At 40.8% G+C, this 25,632-nt stretch overlaps 1 protein-coding gene across 3 annotated transcripts in view; it reads right to left on the bottom strand.

Annotated features, from left to right (window-relative positions):
- Positions 1–4,798: 4,798 nt before the first annotated feature.
- Positions 4,799–25,632, bottom strand: part of LOC111160975 (acyl-CoA synthetase long chain family member 4) — a 79,609-nt gene continuing 58,775 nt past the window's right edge. For all 3 annotated transcript variants that reach the window (XM_022524389.1, XM_022524391.1, XM_022524390.1), the window contains 7 exons: positions 25,030–25,169; positions 23,743–23,915; positions 21,663–21,737; positions 19,439–19,630; positions 18,076–18,190; positions 13,442–13,599; positions 4,799–4,956 (listed from right to left, as the gene is read on the bottom strand). In XM_022524389.1, the coding sequence (XP_022380097.1) occupies positions 4,799–4,956; positions 13,442–13,599; positions 18,076–18,190; positions 19,439–19,630; positions 21,663–21,737; positions 23,743–23,915; positions 25,030–25,169 (1,011 nt within the window). The remainder of the gene's footprint in view (positions 4,957–13,441; positions 13,600–18,075; positions 18,191–19,438; positions 19,631–21,662; positions 21,738–23,742; positions 23,916–25,029; positions 25,170–25,632) is intronic.

The following is a 25,632-nucleotide window of genomic DNA, read 5'->3' as shown; positions in this document are numbered from 1 at the left end:
CAGAGATGTTTCTCATGACCTGAGCCTCGGGCTCTCCTGCACCCTTACCGGAACACGCTAGTTCCAAAGACTGATCCTTCTGAGGCTTAGCACCTTCTGGACAGAAAGTAATGAACCTAAGTGATTCATCTTTTTCACCCTCAACGTACCCAAATACACCCATCCTTCAACCTCTTCACTGTATTACCTATCTTACCTGTCTACGCCACCCATCCTACTCAGGATGCTCCTAAGAAAAAGACAGAGGACAGGGGCGCCTGGGTGGCTCACTCAGTTAGGTGTCTGACTCTTGGTTTTAACTCTAGTTGTGATCTCAGGGTCCTGAGATCAAGCCCCGCCTACATTGAGCCCCACGTTGGGCTCCACACTCAGTGCGGAGTCTGCTTTAGATTCTCTTGCCCGTGGCGTGCCTGGGTGGATAAGTTGGTTAAGCATCTGCCTTGGGCTCAGGTCATGATCCTGGGGTCCTGGAATTGAGCCCTGCATCAGGCTCCCTGCTAGGTGGAGAGTCTGCTTCAACCTTTCCCTCTGCTGCTTTCCCAACTTGTACTCTCTGTGTTTCTCTCTCTCTATCTCTGTCAAATAAATAAATAAAATCTTTTAAAATGAAAAAAAAAAAAACCTCTTTCCTGCTCCTTGTGCCCCTCCCCTACCTAAAATAAATAAACAGTTTAATTAAAAAGTAGAGGTACAGAGGCTGGGGCCCAAATCAGGACTAGTTGAGAACTGTTGTTATGGACTAATCGTTCGTGTCCTCCTTGCCAGAAAAAAAAATTTTTTAAGATTGTATTTATTTGAGAGAGAGAGAGAGAGAGAGAGCGAGCGAGCGAGCAGGAGTATCCTCACTTCTTGTGATGGCTTCATCTACAGCCTCATATCCTTCTAGGAAAATTCGGGACCTAGGGTGTCGTTAACAAACCACAGTCACAGTGGAAAGCTAGAAGTTCTCAACCCTATAGGCAACATGACATGCCTTATTTCCTCTGTCGTTCGCCGTTCCATTTTTACAAAGGGTGTCTTCTTCAAGGTTTGGTCCTTTGATTTACTTATTTTTAAATAAAGGAAGAAGAAACTGAGGCTAAGAGGGTATCATGAGATTTGTCCAGGGTTACAAAGCTAGTGATAGAATGAGCCAGGCCTCCTCTCCTCTATATCCAGAACCCTCCATGGTCTTCTGGGACCAGCAAGCCTGAAAGCCTTAAAGCCCTCAGTGTGCTAAGTAATACGTGAAACCACCTCGCTGAGGAAATTGTTTGGCTAAGGTTGCCCTGATCCAAACACTTTACATGGACTAATGTGTTTTAATCCTCGCAACCACCGTGTGGGGTAGATCCTCTGATCAACCAACCCCATTCATTCAGATGGAAAAATGCAGCGGGCACACATTCATGAACTTGCTCACAGTCATAGAGTGTGTGAGGAGCAGAGCCAGAAAAGAGACTGAGGACAGTGTTTTATTCCACAGTATCAGGTGTTCCAAAGCAGTTCTACTCTATTAACTGTATCAGTGTAACAGCTTTATGTTCAGATGCTCCAAACTAATGGGTGGGACATATACAGGCTGGATGAACTGCTTAATGCAAATCCATAAACCTACAGATGAGTGCTTTTAAAATATGTGCTTAAAAGTCTGGCTAAGGGGCACTTGGGTGGCTCAGTTGGTTAAGTGTCTGCCTTCGGACTCAGGTTATGATCCCAGGGTCCTGGGACGGAGCCCCGCATCGGGCTCCCTGCTCAGTGGGGAGCCTGCTTCTCCCTCTCCCACTCCCCCTCCCCCTGCTCACACTCTCACATGCTCATTCTCAAATAAATAAAGTCTTCAAAAAATAAACATAAATAAAAGTCTGGCTATTTAGGGGTGACAGGCTGGCTCCACTGGAGGAGCATGTGACTCTTGATCACGGCGTTGTGAGTTTGAGCCCCATGTTGGGTACAGAGCTTACTTAAAAAAAAAAGAAACTAAATATACTTTAAAAATCACCCAATTTAAATGAATAAAGAAATAATGGCTGACTAGTAGTCTTCAAACCTCTGGGTTTTATCTTGGCGCATCAATGAGGTACAAATCAGCTTGATAACATGTGTGGATTTATTTCTTAAGATTTGAGTGCAAACTTAAAAAACAAGAACAAACCAAGCTTTTCATTAGGAATAAACACAAAAATCGAAGTAACAACCCCGCGATCATGCATTTTAACAGAAAGTACAAAAAATGAATACATTCTAATTTGTAACTACATTCGAAAATTAAAATATTCCTCTGGAGTTCCAAATACGACACAATCATTAACCTGTTCTCATTCTGTCACCTCAGACATATCCATCATATGCTATCAGGAAAACACAGGCAAGGATTATTATTAATCAGCCTTTATGCCCGAAAGAAACATTCCTCTCCTTAACTTCTGACTCTTTGAATCATTTACCTGTATCTCAGTTCTGAAAGCTATACAATTATACCTCTGCTCTAAGAAAAAGAAAAGAAGCAATACAAGTATCAGGGAGGCAAGATATTTTCATGTCATTAAAGCAAAAGTCGCAAGTGTTCAACTTAGAAATGTACAGAATTGTAGTAAATTTTTAAAGTACAACTTCATTTGATGGCTGACACGTCCTAACAGCGAACAATTTAAACAGGTATAAAAATGTAGGATTAAAATCTTTAGGCTCAAATACTTGAAAAGTCACTATGAATATGGTAAGATCGGTTTACATAACCATGTATTTTTTTTTCTGATGAAAAATCAGGTGGGTAGTGGCATCTCCCTTGGTCCCTTAACAGTATTTGGATTTTCTCAAAGAATTAGCAGCACCCAACTTTAAGTGTTGATTCCATGTTTCTAAAGGACCTTATACAACTGATTAGTTGGCAGTGTTCTAGCTTTCAGGAGATGGGACTGGGCAGGGGTGCAAACACGGGAGTATGCATGCATTCACATATTTGAAATCACCATTCCAGACGGGAAAACAATTCACATATTGAAAAAAAAAATCTAAGGGACTTGTCCTTGAAGGATCAACAGTGGGCCAGAACAGTAGAAGCTGAATAGTAGTCTACTTGATGACTGGTTTTTCACGCTTCCAAGGCAAGTTGGGAAAGATGAAAATACTCACATACACATAACTTCAGAGAGAACTTGCCTTGAATTGGACACTGCAGAACACTGAACAGAAATCTTTACAAAAACCTTCATTCTTGCTTATAATAACATCAGATTATTTATTTTTTCCTTTTCACCACCATATACATAATACTTAAATATTTTCATTATAAATATCTTAGAGCAAAAAAGAATGTATTTAATTGCAGTGGTGGCCCACATCTGTACAAAGCAATGTAAGCAACATATATATATATATATATATATATGCATATGTGTGTGTGTGTGTGTATAAAATGATTAAGAAAAAAGTGCAAAGAATAACAGTATTAAGAATTTTTGCTTTTTACAGTAACTATGGTTCAAGTGTGAAAACCTGTCAGATCTAGAATCCCAGATTTTAATGAAAGAGTCAAAAAGAAGCCAAAATGCTGCACAAGTATCTTCCCTTTGCCCAAACCGAGCATTTCCAGTTTCTAAACTTTTCACACAATCAGGAAAATAGTGGTAACAGTGTGTTCTTTCCCTGTCACTTCCCCAAACCCATCCATGTTAAGTCATCACTCAGAGATCCAAACAAGATATTGGGGAAGTCAGTCATCATAACCCGCTTTGCTCACATTAAAGCTAAATGAAAGGCTTTCTGAAATAAACTACGGATCAAGAATCAAATCAGCAACAGCAAACAGACCTTCAGTTCCAAGTGTAATTTAATACGAGGACATTTGCAAATCAATCCCTGTTATCATAGGTAAATTCCAAATGGAAATCCTTTCCTAGGTTAGGTGCTATGCAAGGATCAGAATTCTAAGTATTTATGATTCTTTCACCTTTTCACCTTTTCGAACAAAGAAAGTGCTTCCTGTTAAAATTGGATTCATTTTTTATCATCTTACTCTTGGTCTCAGTTTTTTCTTTTGAAAAGACAGACAATTTTTGGCAGTCTTTAACATAATTTACCCTTAATCATTTGAATAATTAGTTACTGATTTTAAGACCTCCAAGTTTCAGAAAACCAGTTCAATTTCCCTTTAAAAATATATTACTAAATATTTTTGGTGTGTTTAACGTTGTTGTACTCAGACTTCGGGCACTGTAATTATTCACAATATTACAACGATTCTACGTCTAACTTATGCCAACAATTATGAATCCTAAAGTGGCTTCCAAGGTACTACTATTTGATTCTATTATATTATGATTGAATTTTGCCTTCAAGAGAAATGGTTGGAAGAGAATTTCAAAGCCCTGCAGAACTCCTGCTTTGAGTAGTGTTAATACATATTTTTTTGTCATGCTTAGTAGTTTAAGCTTCTTCTGAACTAGGAAGACAATAGACATTGGAAGATACGAATTGCTGCAAACTACATTCTACTCCAATTTATTTTGTTCCACATTATTTTCCTTTAAGAAAACAAGCATATCTTGGGCTGATTTTTAAAACAGAATTTTTGCTCTAAAATTAATAACACAGCTAAAGGGAAACAACTTCTCAATTTCAGCCACATGAGAACTAGGCAAAACTAAGTTAAAGTAGACTCAACGACTATCTTAATCACTTTGGGTTTTTTTTTTAAATTACCATGTCTTTAGAATGATATACCCCTTACATTCTAACAACTCAACAAGGCTTAAAACTCTAGAGCTGAAAACCCGCCAAGCCACCTCCCGCACAGCTGTAAATGAGAGGCAGCATTCTACTTGCCCCCGTACATTCGCTCAATGTCTTTGAGGTAATGGTTCTTCAGCTCCTTCCTCTTCAGTTTGAAAGCGTCTGTGACCAAACCAGTTTCAGGCGTCCATGGCTCTGGACTTAGGCGAACCTTGATTGGAATTTCAAATCGCTCCAGTTTCACTGAAATGAGAAGGGGGGAGGTAGGAGAGAGGGACGGACAGGGGAGAGGGGAAGGGTTGGTTAATTTAGGGTGCCAGTATCTTACAATCTCAGTTTCATTGTAGAGTTCTTGAAGTGTACATAAATCGTTTCAGTCGCATGTAGTTTTAGCCCACACATTTTTTTTTTATTCTATTGTATATGTAGACACCCTCCTCTTTTGAGTCTCCCTATTTGTCATTTCCTCTGCCTGGGCTTGTCTTCCCTGTTGGTAGCTGCCTAGCTCACTTTCTTACTCCATCTTGGTGTCTGCTCAAATGCTACTCCTCAGAGAAGGCCTCCTGGACCCTTCAGAACAGGAGTCCCTGTGTCTGCTTAGCCTCTCTATCCTCTGACATTAGACTTTTTCTTAAAGATTTTATTTATTTATTTGACAGAGAGAGATACAGCAAGAGAGAGAACACAAGCAGGGGGAGCAGACTGGAGAGGAAAAGCAGGCTTCCCTCTGAGCAGGGAGCCAGAGGCAGTGCTCGATCCTAGGACCCTGGGATCATGACCTGAGCTGAAGGTAGACACCCAACTGACTGGGCCACCCAGGCGCCCCGTACATTACACTTTCTTCAGAATGCTTCTCACCAGCCCACAGATTATACGTCCCCGTCTGACCTACTAGAAGGCAAGCTCCATGCAAGCAGGGGTCTTTTGTTCCCTGCCATCCACGGGGCTCCATCAAGAGCCCTCGATAAATGTGGACGTATGTATTCATTCATTCTGCGGAAAACTATGCCTCTAGACAACTGTTCTTCAGGAGCTGTATTCGACACTCAAGGAAGAATCAAAAGGGGGATGGTGAATTTCAAACTTCAGCAGCATAAGGATGTGAGACAGCACGTACCGTATCAGAGTTAAACAACTCAGCGCATGCGGAGAGAGGTAATGAGGCCACTCAGTCAATCAACCAAGTACTCCATAATTTTAAATTCAATTATATCCCCTCAAGCTACTTACTATTAATACGGGCTCATCCTGAAAATCCTGATGGCCCCTTAACGGCAATGTCAAGCTACAAGAGGAGCTTTATTTCACATGCCATGAGGTGAAGGGACATGGACCTGCATGGGTACAGTCTACCGCTAACCAGCCTGGGTGACTTTAGAAACAACTAGGTTTCCATGACAGGTGCCAAAACCTCAAATACATGGAATTTTTGACCTAATACTGGCCTGGAGGTTTAGGAAAACTTGCTTCGATTACTGAATTTCTCATTAAAATGAGAGAAAAATAGCTGAGTGTGGAAAAATAATCCTTCAAATTACATAGAACCAAATTCCTAAAAGTAGTCCCTGAAGAGGCAGTAAAAGAACAGGAAACTTGCTCAAATTTACCACATCTATTCTGTTGACACATCACAGCTCAGTTATGGGGAGGGGGGAGGTCCAAAGTAAACCCATCTGCTCCCCAAGCTCACATTTGGTTCTCAAAGAAACACTTCCATTCTCAAGTATAGATTTGGCTCCAGAACCTTTTATTTCATATTCCTTTCCTTATTTACATAGGCCCTATTCATAAAAGTCACTATATTTCATTTTTATTAACTAAATTCCTGTTCAAAGTGGGGAAAAGGCTACATGAGAGGTTTCATTTTGGGAACTCCTAAATATTATCTAGTACCACAAGCTTTAGAGAACAATGGGCAATCACCTCGTTTCTTATAAACAGGATATACTGCCAGCAAGTGAGAAAGAGCAGGGGGAAGAAAAAACAAACAGTATTTTATGCATGCCATTTTATCGGAATTACCTACATTATGAAACAGAGCCTATAGGTGGCAGCAAATGTCGACATTTCAAGCCACTGGTCTTTCTCAAATAACCACAAAACTACTAATTTGTATCCTTCTCTTTTAAATTAGACTTTATTATTATTTAAGAGCGAGCGAGCACACCTATGGGCGGGTAGGGAGAGGGTTAGTGGCAGAGAGAGAGAGAGAGAGAAAGCAAGAGAGAGACTCTCAAGCAGGCTCCATGCCTAGCATAGTGCCCAACCTGGAGCTCCATGCCATGACCCTGAGATCATGACCTGAGCCAAATTAAGAGTCCAACACTTACCTGACTGAGCTACCCAGACGCCCCTATTACTTTGTATTCTTAAGATAGATACTACTTATACCTGAAACCATGCCCATAAGGTCAATGAGGCTGAAATGAATAGGAAATTTCAAGCTTGTTTTTCAGAGACCTGTTTCTCCCGAATCTGCTACTCTTTCTTTCCAGACCCCAACAACGAATCCACTAGCCCCCCTGGTGGAGGCATAAACTGAAGGTCAAGGGTATGGTTTTAGCCTGTGAACAAGCAAGGCTCTGCAAGCATTCCTTCCCAGAGATAAGGAATCCGAGACCCCATCCAGTTTATACTGGATCATGGAGCTTGCACCAAGCCCTTCACCTTGTCCTAAGACGACCTCCTGAAGGCAGGGGCCAAATTTTGCCTCATTTTAATATTAAGTCTGTATCCCCAACAACACAGCATACAGGTTACAAATGTTTGCTCAAAGTCCACGCTCCATCTTTCTTAAGAATCGTTAAGTTTCCCGTGCGGGGGGTGGCTCAGTCGGTTAAGCATCCGACTCTTGGTTCCTGTTCAGGTCATGATCTCGGGGTTGTGAGGTCCAGCCCCCGCCTCAGGCTCCCCGCTCAGCATGGAGTCTCCTTAACACTCACTCTCCTTCTCCTCTTTCCCCCACACTCTTTCTCTCAATAAATAAATCTTAAAAAAAGAGGCATGTTCCCCCACCCTTTTCATCAATATGTATATAATCTCAACCCCTGTAAATGTTAAAAACAAACAAATAAACAAACCTTGTCCTCTCCTGAACAGGTAGTAAAGGAACATGAAAGTTGCTCAAATTAACCATGTCTACCTGCTGAAACATTACAGCTCAGTTATGGGGAGGCGTCTGGAACTGTGGAATCACTATATTGTACCCTAGAAACTAACATAACACTGTATGTTAACTATACTGGCATTAAAATAAAATTGAAAAAATAAAAATAAAAAAGGCTTTGTGGATGTCGGATGCTACTTCTGATTCACTGTTTTTTGAGTGTTTGTTGTTTCTCTGTAAAACTTGGCCGGGTACTGATTTCTTCTCCCTGAGTATCTGCCTATGACCCTTCCAACCAAGGCGTCCAACTTTCTCTCAGTCCCTCGACTTGAAATGATTTAAAATGAAAACAGCCCTTTTTCTAAAGCCCTAGGAACAGATGCTAGGCTACTTGAAATGAATGTCAGCGAAATGGCCACAGCGGCTCAACTTTAGACAACCTTCTTATCTGCTGCTGTGCATGGGCCACTCGGAAAGATCACCAGAGACATTAGAATGGCAAGCCAGGGAAATCTGTCCAGTGGCCACCGCCTGCCTCCCTCCAACTAAAGATGCTTCACACCTGATAGCTAGAAACCATCTCCCTGGCAGCTCTCAGGACTCAGGACAGGGGGTTTATACTTTCCCCCAACCACGAACGTCTATTTTCCTTTTGTTTCCAGAGAAAGGTCACTTATTAGTTCCTTGACCGCTTGCATAATATAGGCCTAAGTGTGAAAGCCCACCTACCCCACCGCCTCCCGAAATGAGACAGCCGTTTAACTGAACTGAACTTCTCTAAGACTACTGCATGAGATGAGGAGCACACCTCTTCCCTAAGGTCCACAACACAACTCTGGCTACAAGGGAACAATGCACACAATCTGTGTGATGTTTTTCTAAGAAAAATCTTGGTCTAAAGGGGGATCTCCCCACTACTTCTAACCAGATCTAGGGGAGCCGTGTCTTGGAAGTTGGAAGATAAATCTATTGATTTAAAAATTTGGTCCCCCCTTTCTCTAGTCACAATCCCAAGGAACCCCTTTCTCACATGTGCTGTCTCTCTCAAATAAATCTTTAAAAAAAAAGTATACTATTATTTTTTTAAAGGCTGTGTCTCCTACAGAGCATGACTCCTTCTGAACAAGTCTGGGGCTCTCTCTCACTTTGTGTTTCAAGGTTAAGAGTCCTGTGTCTTCTCCAGGGGTCATAACCAGAGGGGGCCCTACCTTCAGGTGCAACCCCCTTCTCTTTACAGATACACTTCTCAACACACAACAACTGCTTAAAAGGAACATAACAAGGGAAGCCTGGGTGGTAAAGTCAGCTAAACATCTGACTCTTGGTTTCAGCTCAGGTCATGATCTTGGGGTGGTGGGATTGAGCCTCGGGTCAGGCTCCATGCTAAGTGGGGAGTCTGCTTAGGACTCTCTCTCCCTCTGCCTCTCTCTCACCCCTTTCTCACATGTGCTGTCTCTCTCAAATAAATCTTAAAAAAAAAAAATGAGGTTGAAACGAACAGGAAATTTCGAGCTTATTTTTCAGAGACCTGTTTCTCCCGAATTAGCTACTCTTTCTTTCCAGACCCCAGCAACAAATCCACTAGCCCCCTTGGCAGAGGCATAAACTGAAGGTCATGGGTATGGTTTCAGCCTATGAACAAGCAAGGCTCTGTATACATTCCTTCCCGGAGATAAGGAGCCCGAGACCCCATCCAATTTATACTGGTTCACAGAGTTTGCACCTAGCCCCTCACCTTGTCCTAAGATGACCTCCTGAGGGCAGGGGCCAAATTTTGTCTCATGTTAATGTTAAGTCTCTACCCCAAAGTGAAATGAGATGTATATTACCTGTCTGTTTGCTCAACGCACAAGCTCCGTCTTTCCTCATTAAGAGTCGTAAATCCGCCCCCCTTCCTCCGTATGTATGTATTCCCAATCACTATGATTATTTGAAAAAACAAAAAGAAAAACCAAAAACCTAAGAAAAAACCCTGTGCTCTCCCCCTTCGGGGAGGTGGATGTGAGACTTGCCCTCCTGTTGGTTCGGCTGCCTCTCAATTAAGCCCTCTCCTTCCTGCACACTCGCTGTCTCAGTGACTGGCTTTGCTGTGTGGCTGCACCCATGCTGGGTCAGGTTAGGTACCTCATGCTTCTATTTAAAACATGAAGAGGCCGTCTATAAAAGATGTACGATTTCAGGCAGATTTAGCTGAATACAACCAAGACTATTTTATACTTTTCGCATTCAGTCTTTGAAATTGTCATTGGAAGCAAAAGTTTGGCAAGATAAGTATTTTGTGGCACAGGAAAACTAGGATTTATACATTGAAGCTCATGATTATTGTGTATTATCGAAATCATCAATTGTTTGATTTCCCGCCTCAGTCTAGGAAAGTTATGAGGACCCAGCAGGTCCTAGAATTTTATTCCATTTTTCATCTGATTGTGATCCAGGTTGACTTTCCCCATTATTGCTTTTACACAGTGAAATGTACAATGACAAATTATTTAAGTTGCATTTTCCCCATCAGTACATTCAGAGAGTGACTAAGAATAACAGCTTATTGGCTGAAATACTTTTTGAAATAGTGAATTTAAAAAAAAATTAGGATCTGTACCAAAGAAAATTCTGGGAGCCCAGTGACAGTAGTATAAAAAGTGTGGTATATCAATAATACTATAACTGACAAAGCCATCTTCAGTAAGTGCCTGTTTTCAGGGTCATAAACTTAATTTTGTACCTGTTAATAGGCCATCTGTCATTTAAAACTTTATAGTGTCTAGAGTTAACTATAAGAATGCTCTTCTTGGCGGAACTGGGGGGCCTGGGTGGCTTGGTGGGTTAAGTGTCTGCCTTCAACTCAGGTCATGATCTCAGGGTCCTGGATCAAGCCCCATGTTGGGCTCCTGGGTCAGTGGGGAGCCTGCTTCTCCTTCTCTGTCTGAACCTCCCCCTGCTCATGCTCGTTCACTCTCTCCCTCTCTCTCTCTCAAATAAATAAACAAATTCTTTAAAAAAAAGAATGTTCTTCTTGGGGAAAAAAATTTTTTTATTTCAACCTGGTAGTTAATATTATCAAGTAGTGAGTAGAACCTAAATAGTTAATTTAAAAGAATAAATTATAGTAGACTAGTTAGGGAAATAGCGGTGCTTATATACCTCAGATAAAAGCATAAACATGTCTACAGGTTTTCTGAGAGACGAGGAACTTATATAGCAACAGAGTTGGAAACAAGCCTTTAAAATATACATTTTCTTTGACTCAGAAATTCCATTTCCGGGGATTCATACTTACTGACTAACTAACTAACTAAATAAATAAATAATTGAGTATACATGACAATATGTTACATTTGTTTATAGTGTGTTGCCAGGGAGAGGAACTCACCCTAAAATCCAACAAAGACTTAAGGGGATATTCCTATGCCGGAATACTATTTAGCTATTGAAAACGACAATGCAATTCTTTATCTACTGACTTAGAGATATGTCACTGATGCTGACAGGCTGGGGACATATACCATAAACAATGTAACATTACCACCAAAGATACCACTACTAGAAAGTGATTTTTTTACTTCCTCCTTTATAATTTTCTGTACTGTCTGGTATTTTATGATGAATATACATAACCTAATCAGGAAAATGATGTCTTCATTTTTTAGGAGGGAAAGCAACAGGGTAAAACTAGGTTAATAGCTTCCTCATAAACATGAAGAGTTGGGTGCCTTGTTGGCTCAGTTGTTAAGCGTGTCTTCGGCTCAGGTCATGATCCCAGGGTCCTGGGATCGAGCCCCACGTCGGGCTCCCTGCTCGGTGGGAAACCTGCTTCTCTCTCTCCCCCAGTTCCCCTGCTTGTGTTCCCTATCTCGCTGTGTCTCTCTCTGTCACATAAATAAATAAAATCTTAAAAAAAAAACACAAACATGAGAAGTTCACAGTTTCTCTCTGTTCCCTTGGAAAGTAATTTAATCAGTTTAAAATAATCTTTTAAATTAAAAAAGGTAGTAACCACAAGGAAACAGCTGAGATGAGAGAAAGAGGACACTGGGTGAGTGTTCAACAAAATTTTGGAAGACCTAAAGCAAACGGACTAGCGGTAACTGATGGAGAGTTGAGGGACTTAAAGCTCACTGCCAAAAAAAGAAAAAAGAAAGCTATAAAAGCTCACTGCCAACAGAGGACACCAGTGAGAGGCAAATGGACCTCTTGAGCCCATGTCTCTGAAGACAGAGGTGAGGGATACACTGAAAAGAGAGTTCTGGCCCTCGGCCCTTTTTCAGAGGACAGCTCTTCTCCCTCGCCTTGCTCTTCTCCAAGCAGGATGGCAACAGGTTTACTTTTTGGAAAGGCTGAACTAGAGAGACTCTGGACTCCAAGGACACTAGGTATGACAGAAGGAGGGAACAGAGCTGAAAACAAAAGGATGCTGTGAGGGTAAGAGCCACCCACCCCACCCTCAGCCCCTTTCCAATTTCTTCTTTTTGGGTCCCCAAATAGGCAGTCATGCTACTATCCTCCAGGCAAGAGACTCAAGAAATCTTTACAGAAATGGGATGACTTCAGATACTAACTTTGAATAACCTCTCAGTGAAGCCCAGTGAGCTCTCCAAACACTATTTTAGTGCCTCGTTCTCAAGTATGAATGGACAGACAGGGATCCACGGGTATAGGAGAGGCTATGAGCAAAGCAAGCAGGAAGTGGAGCTTGTAGGAAACGAACAATAACAGGAGAAGAATACGCAGAAAAGGAATCCCTTGAACATCCTTGGGGGGAATAAGAGGCAACACAGTGAGTGCATTCATGAAAGAGCAATAGGATGCTATTAAAAGAACATGGAGGAAAGAGGAAAGAGCTCTTGAAAATTAAAATTCTGACACTGGAAGTTGGAAATTCAATAGACAGAGAGATGACAAAAGTGGAAGGATTCTGCCAGAATATAAAACAAAAAGGACAAGATAGAAAACAAAAGGAAAAAAAGGATAATAAATCTAGAGGATGAAAACAAGAGGTCCAACAGCCATATAATAGTAGTCTCAGATAAAGACACAAACACAGAACTTGGGGGAGAAAAGCCATAAAAAGAGCGAGCAAGCAAATAAAAAAAGATGAATGGATGTTTCCCGGAACTAAAGGGCAGAGATCTATAGATTGAAAGGGCGCACACCAAGTAACCATATGCAATGATAAACGATAAGAGATCCACACCAGGGCATCCCATCATGAACTATCAGAACAAAGACAGACCATTCCAAATACAGGATAGATGACCAGTTAGCTGGGATGTTGTAACATGCAACAAAGAACTAGGTAAGTTTTTCTACTATATGATATTTAAGGATCTTTCCAACATACAAATACATTTACATATATATATATATATTTATATACACTCACACATATATACATATATACACACTAAGGTATATATATAATATGTATATGTATGAAATTTGTATATATACATATATATATATAAATTTTTTCAAGAAGCAGGTTTTAAAAACCCTGTATTATGAAAACAAAATAGATAGACGTCTCAAAGAGCCTAATGCATAAGACATCATTAAATGACTTCTAGGTACTTAGTAGATTAAATGACTTCTAGGTACTTAGTAGATAAGCAATTTCTTACTTACTGGCATTGGCAGCTTCTCTAATTTCTTTCAGTATTTCAGCTTCCATGGCAGGGTTATTGCAGATATCAACCCAAGATCCTTCCACTCCTTTCTGTTGTGCCAAAAGTGTCAACCTTTTCTGATTAGGAACCACAAAACTAATCACATAGGACTGATCACTAAAAAATTAGAAAATAACACAAAATGGAAATTAAAACATGGAGAACAATTATTTTTACATTATCGACTAGAACAGTACACATAATTTCAAATACATATTTCTGTTAAGTGTTACAGTTTCATTAAGAAGTAATAAAACCCATGGCACCTGGGTGGCTCAGTCAGTTAAGGGTCTGCCTTCAGCTCAGGTCATGATCCCAGGACCCTGGGATCAAGCCCCACGTTGGGTTCTCTGCTCAGAAGGGTGCTTGCTTCTCCCTCTCCCTGTCACTCCCCCTGCTTGTTCTCTCTCTCTCTCTCTTAAATAAATAAAATCTTGGAAAAAAAAAGAAGTAATAAAATCCATAGTACTGGCATAACGATAGACATTTAACCAATGGAACAGAACAGAAAGCCCAGAAATATGACATATGGTCAAATGATGTTCAATAAGGGTGCCATCACCACTCAATGGGGAAAGGACAGTCTCTTTAACAAATGGGTGTTCAGAGAATTGGATATCCCTTCGTAAAGAAATGAAGTTGGACCCTCAGCTCACACTACATATGAAAAATAACTCAAAAAGGATCAAGGACTAAACATGTAAGAGGTAAAATTATAAAATGTCTAAAAGAATATGTAGGGGAAAAGATTCATGACACTGAATTTGACATGCTTTCTCAGATATGACACCCAAAGCAGAGGCAATAAAAGAAAAAAACTGATAAATGGGAGTACAATAAAAATTTAAAATTTCAGCATATCAAAGGACATAGTCAACAGTGTGAAAAGTCAATCTATGGAGCTGGAGAAAGTACTGGCTAGCCATATAGCTGATAAGAAGTTAATATCTAGACTATATAAAGAACTCCTGTAACACAACAGCAAAAAAGAAAACCCAAGTAACCCAATTAAAATATGGCCAAAGACCTAAACTTATAAAACTCCTAAAAGAGTATGGGTAAGCTCCTTGACATCAGCCTTGACAACATGTGTTGTTGGATTTGGTACCAAAAACAAAGGCAACGAAAGCAAAAATAAACAAGTGGCACTATATCAAACTAAAAAGCTCTGCACAGCAAAGGAAACCATTAACAAAACGAAAAGGCAACGTACGGGGTGCCTGGGTGGCTCAGTCAGTTGAGCATCTGATTCCTGATTTTGGTACAGGTCATGATCTCAGGGTCATGAGCCCGAGCCCCACATTGAGCCCCACATTGCGCTCCTCGCTCAGTAGGGAGTCTGCTTGAGATCTTCTCTTTCCCTTTTCCCCTCCCCCGCAAATAAATAAACCAATCTTTTAAAAAAGGCAACCTGCAGAACTTGAGAAAGTATTTGAAAATCATTTATCTGGCAATGTGTTAATAACCAAAATGCATGAAGAAGTCCTGCAACTCAAGAGGGAAAAAATCTAATTAAAAAATGGGTTGAGGGGGCACCTGAGTGGCTCAGTTGGTTAAGTGACTGCCTTCGGCTCAGGTCATGATCCCGGGGTCATAGGATCGAGTCCCACATCGGGCTCCCTACTCAGTGGGGAGCCTGCTTCTCCCTCTCTCTCTGCTGTTCCTCCCCCTGCTTGTGCTCTCCCTCTTGCTCTCTGTCAAATAAATAAATAAAAAACCTTTAAAAAAATGGGTTGAGGGACACCTGGGTGGCTCAGTAGGTTAAAGCCTCTGCCTTCGGCTTGGATCATGATCCCAGGGTCCTGTGATTGAGCCCTGCATCAGGCTCTCTGCTCAGCGGGGAGCCTGCTTCCCCTTCTCTCTCTGCCTGCCTCTCTGCCTACTTGTGATCTCTGTCTGTCAAATAAATAAATAAAAATCTTTATAAAAAAATGGATTGAGAAAGCGAATAGACATTTTTCCAAAGACGACACGCAAATGGCCAGCAGGCACATGAAAAGGTGCTCAGCATTACTCATCATCAGGGAAATAAATGCAAATCAAAACTACAATAAGATAACATTTCACGCCTGTCAGTATGGCTATCATCAAAAAGATAGGAGATAACAAGTGTTGGCAAGGATGTGGAGAGAAGGGAACGTGGCACACTGCTGGTGGGAAGGTAAATTGGTGCAGCCGCCATAGAAAACAATGTGGATGTTCCTTAAAAAAAAAAAAACAAAAAAAAAAAACGAAAAATAGAATTACTGTATGATCTAGCAATCCAATTGCTTGGACAAAGAAATATAAACCCAAAGGATATGAAAAGATATTGAAGAGATATCTGAATTCCCATGTTCACTGCAGCATTAGTCACAAAAGCCAAGATATAGAAACAACCTGTGTTCGTCAATGGACGAATGAATAAAGAACATGTTGGGTGTGTACACACACACAAGGAAATATTCAGCTAGGAGAAAGAAACTTCGGCCATTTGTGACAACACAGATGAACCATGAGGGTGTCATAGTAAGTGAAATAAACCAGAGAAAGACAAATATTGCATGGTATCACTTACATGTGGAATAATTAAAAAAAAAAGTGAAACTCAGAGTAGAAAAGTGGTTGCCAGGGACTGGGGAAAATAGGAACAAGTTGGTAAAAGGGTACAAGCTTTCAGCTAGAAGACAGATAGGGTCTGAGGGTCTAATGTAAAGCATGGTGACTACAGTGGATAACACTATATTGTGTAACTGCAAAGAAGAGAGAACAAATTTTTAACGAGCAAAGGACTTGACATTTCTCCAGCGGTGATACACAAATGGCCAATGAGCATATGAAAAACTGTTCCATGTCACTAATCATTAGCGGGGAGATAGCCCTTCACACCCATTAGGATGACTCCTATCAAAAAAAGAGAAATAAATGTTGGTGAGGATGTGGAGAAATGTGAACCCTTGAGCAGTGTTGGTAGGAATGTAAAAATGGTGCTGCGGATGTGGTAAACAGTATGGTGGTTCCTCAAAAGATAAAAAATGGAAAGACCATATGACCCGGCAATCCCACATCTGGATATATATCTGGAAGAACTAAAAGTAGGATCTTGGAGAGATATTTGTATAACCATGTTCATAGCAGTAGGAGTCACAATAGTCAAGAGGGGGAAGCCACCAAAGTTGGCCGTTGATGGATGAATAGATACACAAAATATGGTCTATACACCAAATGGAACATTTTTTAAAGATTTTATGTATGTATTTGAGAGACAGGAAAGAGAAAGAGAGGGAATATGAGCCAGGGGAGGGGCAGAGGGAGAGGGAGAAGCAGAGTCCCTCCTGAGCAGGGAGCCCAACATGGGGCTTGATCCCAGGACCCTGGGATCATGGCCTGAGCCAAAGGCAGATGAGTAACCAACTGAGCCACCCAGGTACCCCCATCCAGTGGAACATTACTCAGCCTGAAAAAGGAAGGGAAATTCTGACATCTTCTACAATATAGATGAACCCTGAGGACATTATGCTCAGTGAAGGAAGCCAGTCACAAGAGAAATACTGTATGATTCTATTTATATGAGGTATCTAGACTAGTCTAACAGAAACAGGAAAGAGAACGGTAGGGGCCAGAGACTGGGGCCAGGGAAAATGGGGAGTTGTTTAATATCTAGAAAGTTTCAGTTCTGCAAGATAAAAAGTTCCAGAGACTGACTGCACAATGATGTGAATATACACAACACTAGTCAACTATACATTTAGAAATGGTTAAGATGATAACTTTTATGTTCTGTGGAGGTTTTTTTAGTTATATTTTAATTTTATTTATTTATTTGACAGACAGAGATCACAAGTAGGCAGAGAGGCAGGCAGAGAGAGGGGGGAAAAGCAGGCTCCCTGCTAAGCAGAGAACCTGATGTGGGGCTGGATCCCAGGACCCTGAGATCATGACCTGAGCCAAAGGCAGAGGCTTAACCCACCAAGCCACCCAGGCACCCCTACAGTTACATTTTTTAAAGGGTGTGATAAAGCCCCTAAAAATAAACCCTATTAACACAAAAAGAAAATGGTCCAATCCGTTAGATTTTTGACTTAGAAAACTTGTAATAGCTGTGTAAACTTCCTAGGAAAATTACTTCACAACTTATCTCAGTTGTTAAGGATGTTCAATGAAGTAAGTTCTGTGGCACAGCTAAGTAATTTAGCAAGACGTTGAAGGTGTTGAAGAATTAGTTAAAATGTCTCCATTAGGGACACCTGGGTGGCTCAGTGGGTTAAGCCTCTGCCTTCGGCTCAGGTCATGATCTCAGGGTCCTGGGATCGAGCCCCGCATCAGGCCCTCTGCTCAGAAGGGAGCCTGCTTCCCTCTCTGTCTGCCTGCCTCTCTCTCTGCCTACTTGTGCTCTCTCTCTCTGTCAAATAAATACATAAAACCTTTTTTTAAAAAAATGTCTCCATTATCTTGAATGATCTTCAGGCTGGTGAACTTTCAGAAATGTTTAACATTCCCCAGTGCTGGTGAAATGTTGGAGTTTCCCTTATGATTAGAAATGATCAAAATGTCTTCCAGTTGTCCTTCTACCATGAGTACAAGGAAGCACAAATGCAACTTTTGAAAAATTACCTTTTGGCAAATGCACAGATGTTGTCTATGAGTGGACAATTCTTCAGTGCTGCTTCTACTTTTCCAAGAGATACATATTCTCCTGCTTGCAACTTCACCAGGTCTTTCTTACGATCTGTAAGATGAAAAATGAGGAATGTTAAGTCACCCACAGTCCATTCTGATTTTCTTTCACTCTCACTGCCTTCATCTTGACTGACAAAGAGAATTCTTCTAAAGTCTCCTAAAATCTTCTTATATATAATGCTTGCCCATGCACAACACTTAAAAAGAAAACACCCAGCTGAAGAAGTACTGGCTAAAATGTTAGACCCCATACAGAATGCTTCGGTATCTTACTATAATCTTAACCACCATAATCAAGTGAATAGAAGGAAAAGGATCTCAGCGCACTTGATTTGAATGGGTGGCTCAGCCCATTATAAGCCATGTGAGCCTGGGCACGTCAGCTGACCTCTCCAACTCTCAATTTGATCAGAGATATTGACACAAGCATGTAGCACAATGTCAGGCATAGGGAACACAATTAATTAATGTGAATTCCCTATTTCCCATATTTGACATCATCTTGTTAAAACGACAGGGCTCCTGGCATGGGATGGCATGGCTTGCATAATCATCCATTGCCTTACGACTTTCGTACGAGTGCTGGCTTGCCTACCTCTAGCCTAACCCACTCTACATGCCCATAGAAACTACCTTTGATCCCAGGGCAAATAAGGATCAAGGGGAAAAAAAAGGCAGGGCAGGGAAAGGGATTGGTTCGAGATTGAACCATGCTTACTGGGGATTTCCCCAGCAGATCTAACTTCTAGATGAAGAACCACTTTTCCTGGGAGATCTCTAACTATATTCAGGTCAGGCATGGGTCCAGGGACAGATTTAAATGGACCACTGGAGATACAACTGAGGAAATCTGATGGCTTGAAAAGGACTGGACTGGGACCCTACAGACTGGTCCTTGCCAGCTAGCTCGTTGAATTTTACTTTCAGGTTCTGCCTGCTTAAAGTGAATAGCATAAAGGCTCTCTTGGAGTTCAAAGTCTATCTCAGTTGGCTCAGTGAGGGCAGTGTCAAACCAACCGACATTCTCAGAAGAATGGACTGCTATTGAGGATTTATAATTTTCTAAGGTTCAAGGATAACTGGGGCTATATAAATAGCCACTAGGTAAAGTAATGTGTCCACACTGCTTCTCGAGTGGGGAGGTAAGTGGTGAGGGATTCTATTCTGTGGTGTTCTAGGTATTCTAGGTAGGGTATGTTACAGTAGATGGTTATACAGTGCCATGTGTAGTTGACCAAAAAAAAAAACCCCTCTGTTGTGCAATCTTTGTGTTCTTGCAAAATGAGAATACACTGACCTATAATCTGCAAACATCCGTCAGGATGAAATTCTCCAATATCACCAGTACAAAACCACCTTTGGCCATTTTCATCCACAGAATAATCCTCTGCAGTTTTCTCCTCATTCTTAAAATAGCCCATGGAGATATTCTGTCCACCAATTACAATTTCACCTCTGGGGTTCGGCTTGTCGTGAATTGTATAACCGCCTGGAAGTCATTAAATGAAATTAGTTACTGTTCTAACACAGAATGTACTTGCATTAATTCTTAAAACTCTTACACTGTTTCTGTGGATCAAATTTTCTGTCACGTCCGGTGAGAATATTAGTTTATATTTATTCACATGGATGTGAGGACCATGGGTAACTGTAATTTCAGAAGCAGTAAGGAAGGCTCGATGATAATCACCAGCCACCAACTATGCCAAACCTCCCCATTGTGAAAAAATTTTCACACTTCGAAATGGGCTTCATAGAGCTCTGTTAAGACAGAAGTACCCCCAGAAGGGTAACGCTTGAAGCTGTTATAAGTTACTAGTATGCGGTCATCAATGTATTTCAGATTGTTTCCCTAAAGACGTTTTATTTGCTTAATCTTATTTAAATTTGTGTTAGTAACATACAGAGCAGTATTGGTTTCAGGAGTAGAATTTAGTGTTTCATCACTTACACATACCCAGTGCCCATCACAAGTGCCCTCCTTAATCCCCATCCCCCATCTAGCCTCTCCCCCACCCACTTCCCTCCATTGATGCTGTTTGCTCTCTATCGTTAAGGGTCTCTTAGGGTTTGTTTCTTTCTCTCCTTTTTTTTTTTTTTAAAGATTTTGTTTTAGACAGAGAGAGAGAGAGAGAGAGAAAGAGTATGCACACATGCGCGCATGCATGAGTGGGAGGAGAGGCAGAGGGAGTAGCAGACTCCCCGCTGAGCAGGGAGCCAGATGCAAGGCTCCATCCCAGGACCCCAGGATCATGACCTGAGCTGAAGGCAGATGCATAACCGACTGAGCTACCCAGGCACCTCCCTCTCTCTCTCTCCCTTTCTCTTTCTCTCTCTCTCACGTGCGCACGTACGTGTACGTGCACTCACTCTTTTTTAAGGTTTTAATACAAGAGAGCAGGTAGAAAGAGGGAAAGGGAGGCTAGGAGAAAAAGGAGGGAAACTTTATTTTCTTAACTTTGCCTATGACCAGTCATGACTTTAAAAGTGAGAACACTGAAATAATTGACAATAACTCTAAAATATCTTACCACTACTCATTACCTGTTTATTACTGAATAAAACTTACTTGCTTACTTGAAGGGAAATATACAAAAATCTGAATTCATAATCTGAGATGTTGATTGGATTTTATGTCCTAAAACAATTAATGCTGCTCTTAAACATTTTAAACTAGTCGGTATTTGAATTGGACGAAACCCACTGTACATAAAACATTAAGATCATTCCTATTCTAGAGAGCAGAGTTTCCTTCACAGCAAGAAAAATTCCAAATACATTTGCACAAATGGACCCACTCCCCCAAATGAATATTAAGGCTCGATGCCAGAAAATCAGAAACAAAAATTAGAGGCAAAATTTGCCTTACCCAGTTGTAGCAATATACCTCGTTTCTCTGACTTCACTGCCTCATAAACAACCCATCGAATAAAAACAATTGTGATGCCGACGCTCAACAGAGAAATTGTCCTAAAAGGTAACTAACCGGTCCTTTAAATTTTCCGTCTACGGCTCCATCCCAAGGTGAATATTCCCTTTTAAAATTGTAATTTTCTAATTACTTTGCTTCATCTGGCAAAGCCAGGCTGCTAATTATTTTGCAGTTAATGCAGCTAAGGGGTTGTTGGGGTGTGTGTGTGTGTGTGTGATCAGTCACTCAATCCCCCAACAATCTGGGGTTTCATTTCCCAGCCCCAATCTCCTCACTAGCAAAGTTGAGCTTCAAAAGATGGGATATATCTCCTTCTCCAAACCTAGGGAATGGCCCACTAAGAATATTTTTCCTCTTTACCATCAAGTTTTCTCAAGTTCAGAATCACCACGCCTGTATTCTAGAGATTTTCTTTTCCTCTTCGGAACCTGACGATGTTACCAAGGAGAAAGCAAGCACTGGGAATGAACAGCAGAAAAGACTCACACAGCACCACAGACCACCTAACACTTTAAGGACTGGGCGTCTTGAGGCTCAAGGTGGTGTGCAGCATATCTAGAGCCAGTGGAGCTTGTCATAAAATTCTTACCTTCCTGCCAGTCTTTTAGCTTAATTTCACAGCAAATGAGAGGGGCTCCAACTCTGCCAGTAGTATAGTCAGTAACTACAAAGGAAAATGAAACAAAGATATTAGCATACCACATTTCAGACCCACGTGAGACCAGCAATACTGGAGTCCAAGCCAGAGTCTTACAGATGACAAAAGAGAGGCCATCGTGAGTGCAGTGCAAAGTGCAGTCAGTGTTTTGATATTTCAAGCTCATTTCAACAGTGCAATCAATTTCAGCTGCTGTTACATCATTTTTGCTTCTCACGGGCTATATTTCAGATAACGAAGTACAAAGCCCTCCGGTAAATGAGAGCTCGCTCCACCATTACCTACCTAGGATTACAGTAAGACAGATTTGGAGTGGAATTCCTTCTCTACCATTCACTGACTGGCTGTGCAACTTGACAAATTACTTAACCCCACTAAGCCTCCATTTCCTCATCTATTAAATGGGGAGAGTAAGAAAATCTACTTCTTAATAGGGATATATACTATAGGGATTAAATGAAATGATGTGTGGAAGGTGCTTAGTACTTCCTAGCACAAACTAAGTTTTCAATGAACGTTAGATGTTTTTACCAAACATGAGGATGACGATGATGACGATATTCTCCTTCTGTAAGCTGGAAGTCCTGCTATCCATAATCAATTATTTATAGATAGCCAGTAATGTACCTAGCATTATATTAAATACTGAAAAGAGAAAACACATAAAGGACCACATGTGTTATGTGCCCTCAGTGAGCTTACAAACAACCTACCTGAGCCAAAATGCACATGAAGCAATTTAGAGCACATTTAAATACTCAAGCGCACAGTCATGGAAGTGAGCACCACGGTTACCTCAGAGACTAGCAAGATCAGTGTAAAACTGGGAAAGACTTCATTGGGGAGTCGAGCATGAAAAGGCAGCCAAAGGGCATTCTAAGAGAAGGGAACAGAAGCTGCAGAGAGGTGAGAGCAAGAAGGCCCAGATGAGAAAGAGTAAGAAGACTGGCTGGTCTGGAGAGCAGAGCCAGGTACAAGGAGATGGGAGAAATCATGGAAAATGACAATGGCTACAATGGCGCCAGATCAAAGATGTCTGGAAAGCTCGGTTGGCCGGGAATGAAGCAGTGTTTGAGGTGGAGGCGTCTAACACAGGTACACACGATGAATCCAAAGTGCAATCATGGAGGCAGGCACAGCTGCGGAGAGGCTGTTGCGGCAGAGCATTGTGAAGTAATAAAAGGCGGGATGCCAAAGGCGACATGAAGGGAGGGACCAGTACGGTGAAGAAGTGGGAAGATCTGATCCGAGTTAAAGATATTTAATTAGATGACTTTAAAGTGAATGCTCTGAATGAATTTAAGGATGCTAAGACCACTGTCACAAACAATTTGTGAGGTGGCGAGATGGTCTGGGATGTTGGATATGATTCTGAACATAATAAACTTAAAGTGAAAGAGGGATGATCTCCCAAATATCACCATACCCAGTATTTCCCAATCCAAGATGATTTTGCCCCTCGGGGGATATTTGGTAATGTTTCCAGTTATTCCACTGCCATAACTGGGAGGAGTGAGTTACCCCTGCTATCCATCCATCCAGCCACTGAACAACTTACGACACACCAGACAACCCAAACAATAAAGAACTCTCTGGTTCAGGATTTCAGTAGTGCCAAAGTTGAGAAACCCTGCCATGGGATGATGGAAACGACAGAAGAGAAAACAAACAAGAAGTCAGGGCGGGAACATGCATTCAAGAGGGAGCATGAAAATGATACTTTATTCCAAGAGTGCAGTTCTCTGAGGAAGAAATCATTTGGAGAGAGAAGTTTAATGGCCCAGGGTGACAGAATTCTGAGGACTGACAAAATGGCATAAATATTTACAAGGCTTAAAAATAAAGGGCACACATGATAGTTCAATTAAAAGTTACTGAAAGTCTTCAGGTTTGCCCTGAACCTGATATCACGTAATGAGGTATAAAAATACCATAGTTCCTAAAGCTAATGCAAATGGGTTTTATCAGCACCAACTAACATCGAATTATTTGCCACGTTACCAACACTTACCTTCAGTAACTGTCCCAGCACCACACGATTCTGTGAGTCCGTAACCCTGACCCACTGGGCAGCAGAAGCAGACATTCATGAATCGGTGTGTCTGCGGCGACAGTGGTGCTCCGCCAGACAGCATCATACGGACATTCCCCCCCAGCAAAGCCTTTACCTTCTTAAACAGTAACCTTGAGAAAATGAAAAAGGAGGAGGGATCGTTTTAATGCATGCATATGTTATTCTTGGTGACATCCCAATTTATAAGCTCTGAGCAAGACCGCTCAACTTGGCTGGACACCTAAGTTTGAGAACCATGGTGGTAACATGAGAGGTTAACAAAGTGACAACCAGTAACACTTTGAAAAAAAAGTCAGAAAAATGCCAGATGGTAGTGACAACTGTGGTGAGCCCAGCATAACATCCAGAGAGGTTGAATCATTATGTGATATGCCTGAAACTAAGGGAACATTATGTGTCAACTGCACTTTAATTTTTAAAAATGCCAGAGAAACTCTTAAAAATGCAAAAAAAAGAATGCAGTGTTGGGAAATTGCTTTGACATACAGTAAATGAAAGAAAATGATGTCATTGAAGGAAATAAATTACAGCTCTCTTTAGAACATTTAGTTATCAACTTCTCTTTCTCTTAATGAAAAATGTTTCCCCATCTCCACTCTCCTAGCACTGCACTTTAAATAGCCGTTATAGTCATATACTTATTATACTGTTCTATGAAGACAATACATTGGAAACTTTATGCAGAATAAAATCTTGAGTATCACTTTTAGTTAGACACGACCTTTTTTAAACTCAAATATCTTTTTTTTTAATTTATTTGACAGATCACAAGTAGGCAGAGAGGCAGGCAGAGAGAGAGACAGGAGGAGGAGGCAGGCTCCCTGCTGAGCAGAGAGCCCGATGCGGGACTCGATCCCAGGACCCTGAGATCATGACCTGAGCCAAAGGCAGAGGCCTTAACCACTGAGCCACCCAGGCGCCCCTAAACTCAAATATCTTGATTTGAAAGTCTAGTTTTTCTTCACAAGACCAAATTTTATAATTGAATCTTAACTATTCACTCGATTATTAAAATCTATTAAATTGCCACAATCAGAGCTTGGGGTCCTATGTGTTGGCTGTGTAAGCAGTGAGGGTTAGAAATGAATAAAAGAGAAATGCAAACCTTATGATGACGGTGCTGATGCTCAAACTAACTTAACTTGCTAGTTACTTATTCAGCTTCCAGATGGAAACACACAAGATCTAAAGGCTCACACTATAGAGTCTATCAAATGTACTTACAGATTGCAAAGTGGTGCATCATATCCCTTTTTGATCTGTTCCAATTTGTAATCATACCCAATCTTGAACAGTGTTTTCTGAATATAATTCATCTCTTGGACTTTGCTCATAACATTCTTATAAATTCTATCCATGATTTCCTAAAAGGTAAGCACAATAACCAATAATCTGAAAAGAATTACACCAACACTGAGACACTCTTTAGTTGAAGATACCTTGTTTACAACATCTTAGGTAAAAGTCTTCACTATAATGGATATGTGTATTACATAATTAATTTCACTGAATTTACTTGTTCACTATTTCAAAAAGACTAGGGGTTTTTCAGTTCTATACACTAAGTTTACCTAAAATTTTTTTTAAATGTTAACTAACTAGAGTGTAAATAATTCATTCTCCTCCCACATAAAAAACCTTTTTTAAATCTTTTCTTTCACATATATTCATTTATTTTCAAAAAACACCAAAATACCATGTTGAATCTAATCCTGATGTTTTTCTCACTACTACCTTGTAACTGTTAGAGCATGGCAGAGAGATTTACAGAGCTTCTTAAGAGTTTACTCATACAGTTTTCTAAAGTTCTATGTCCCTATAATTTAG

Source organism: Enhydra lutris, unplaced genomic scaffold (assembly GCF_002288905.1).
Source record: "Enhydra lutris kenyoni isolate GAN:26980312 unplaced genomic scaffold, ASM228890v2 scaffoldscaffold80, whole genome shotgun sequence".
NCBI classification, from domain to species: domain Eukaryota; kingdom Metazoa; phylum Chordata; class Mammalia; order Carnivora; family Mustelidae; genus Enhydra; species Enhydra lutris.
The sequence above is the reverse complement of the archived record's forward strand: the minus strand, read 5'-3'. Positions and strand labels throughout refer to the sequence as shown.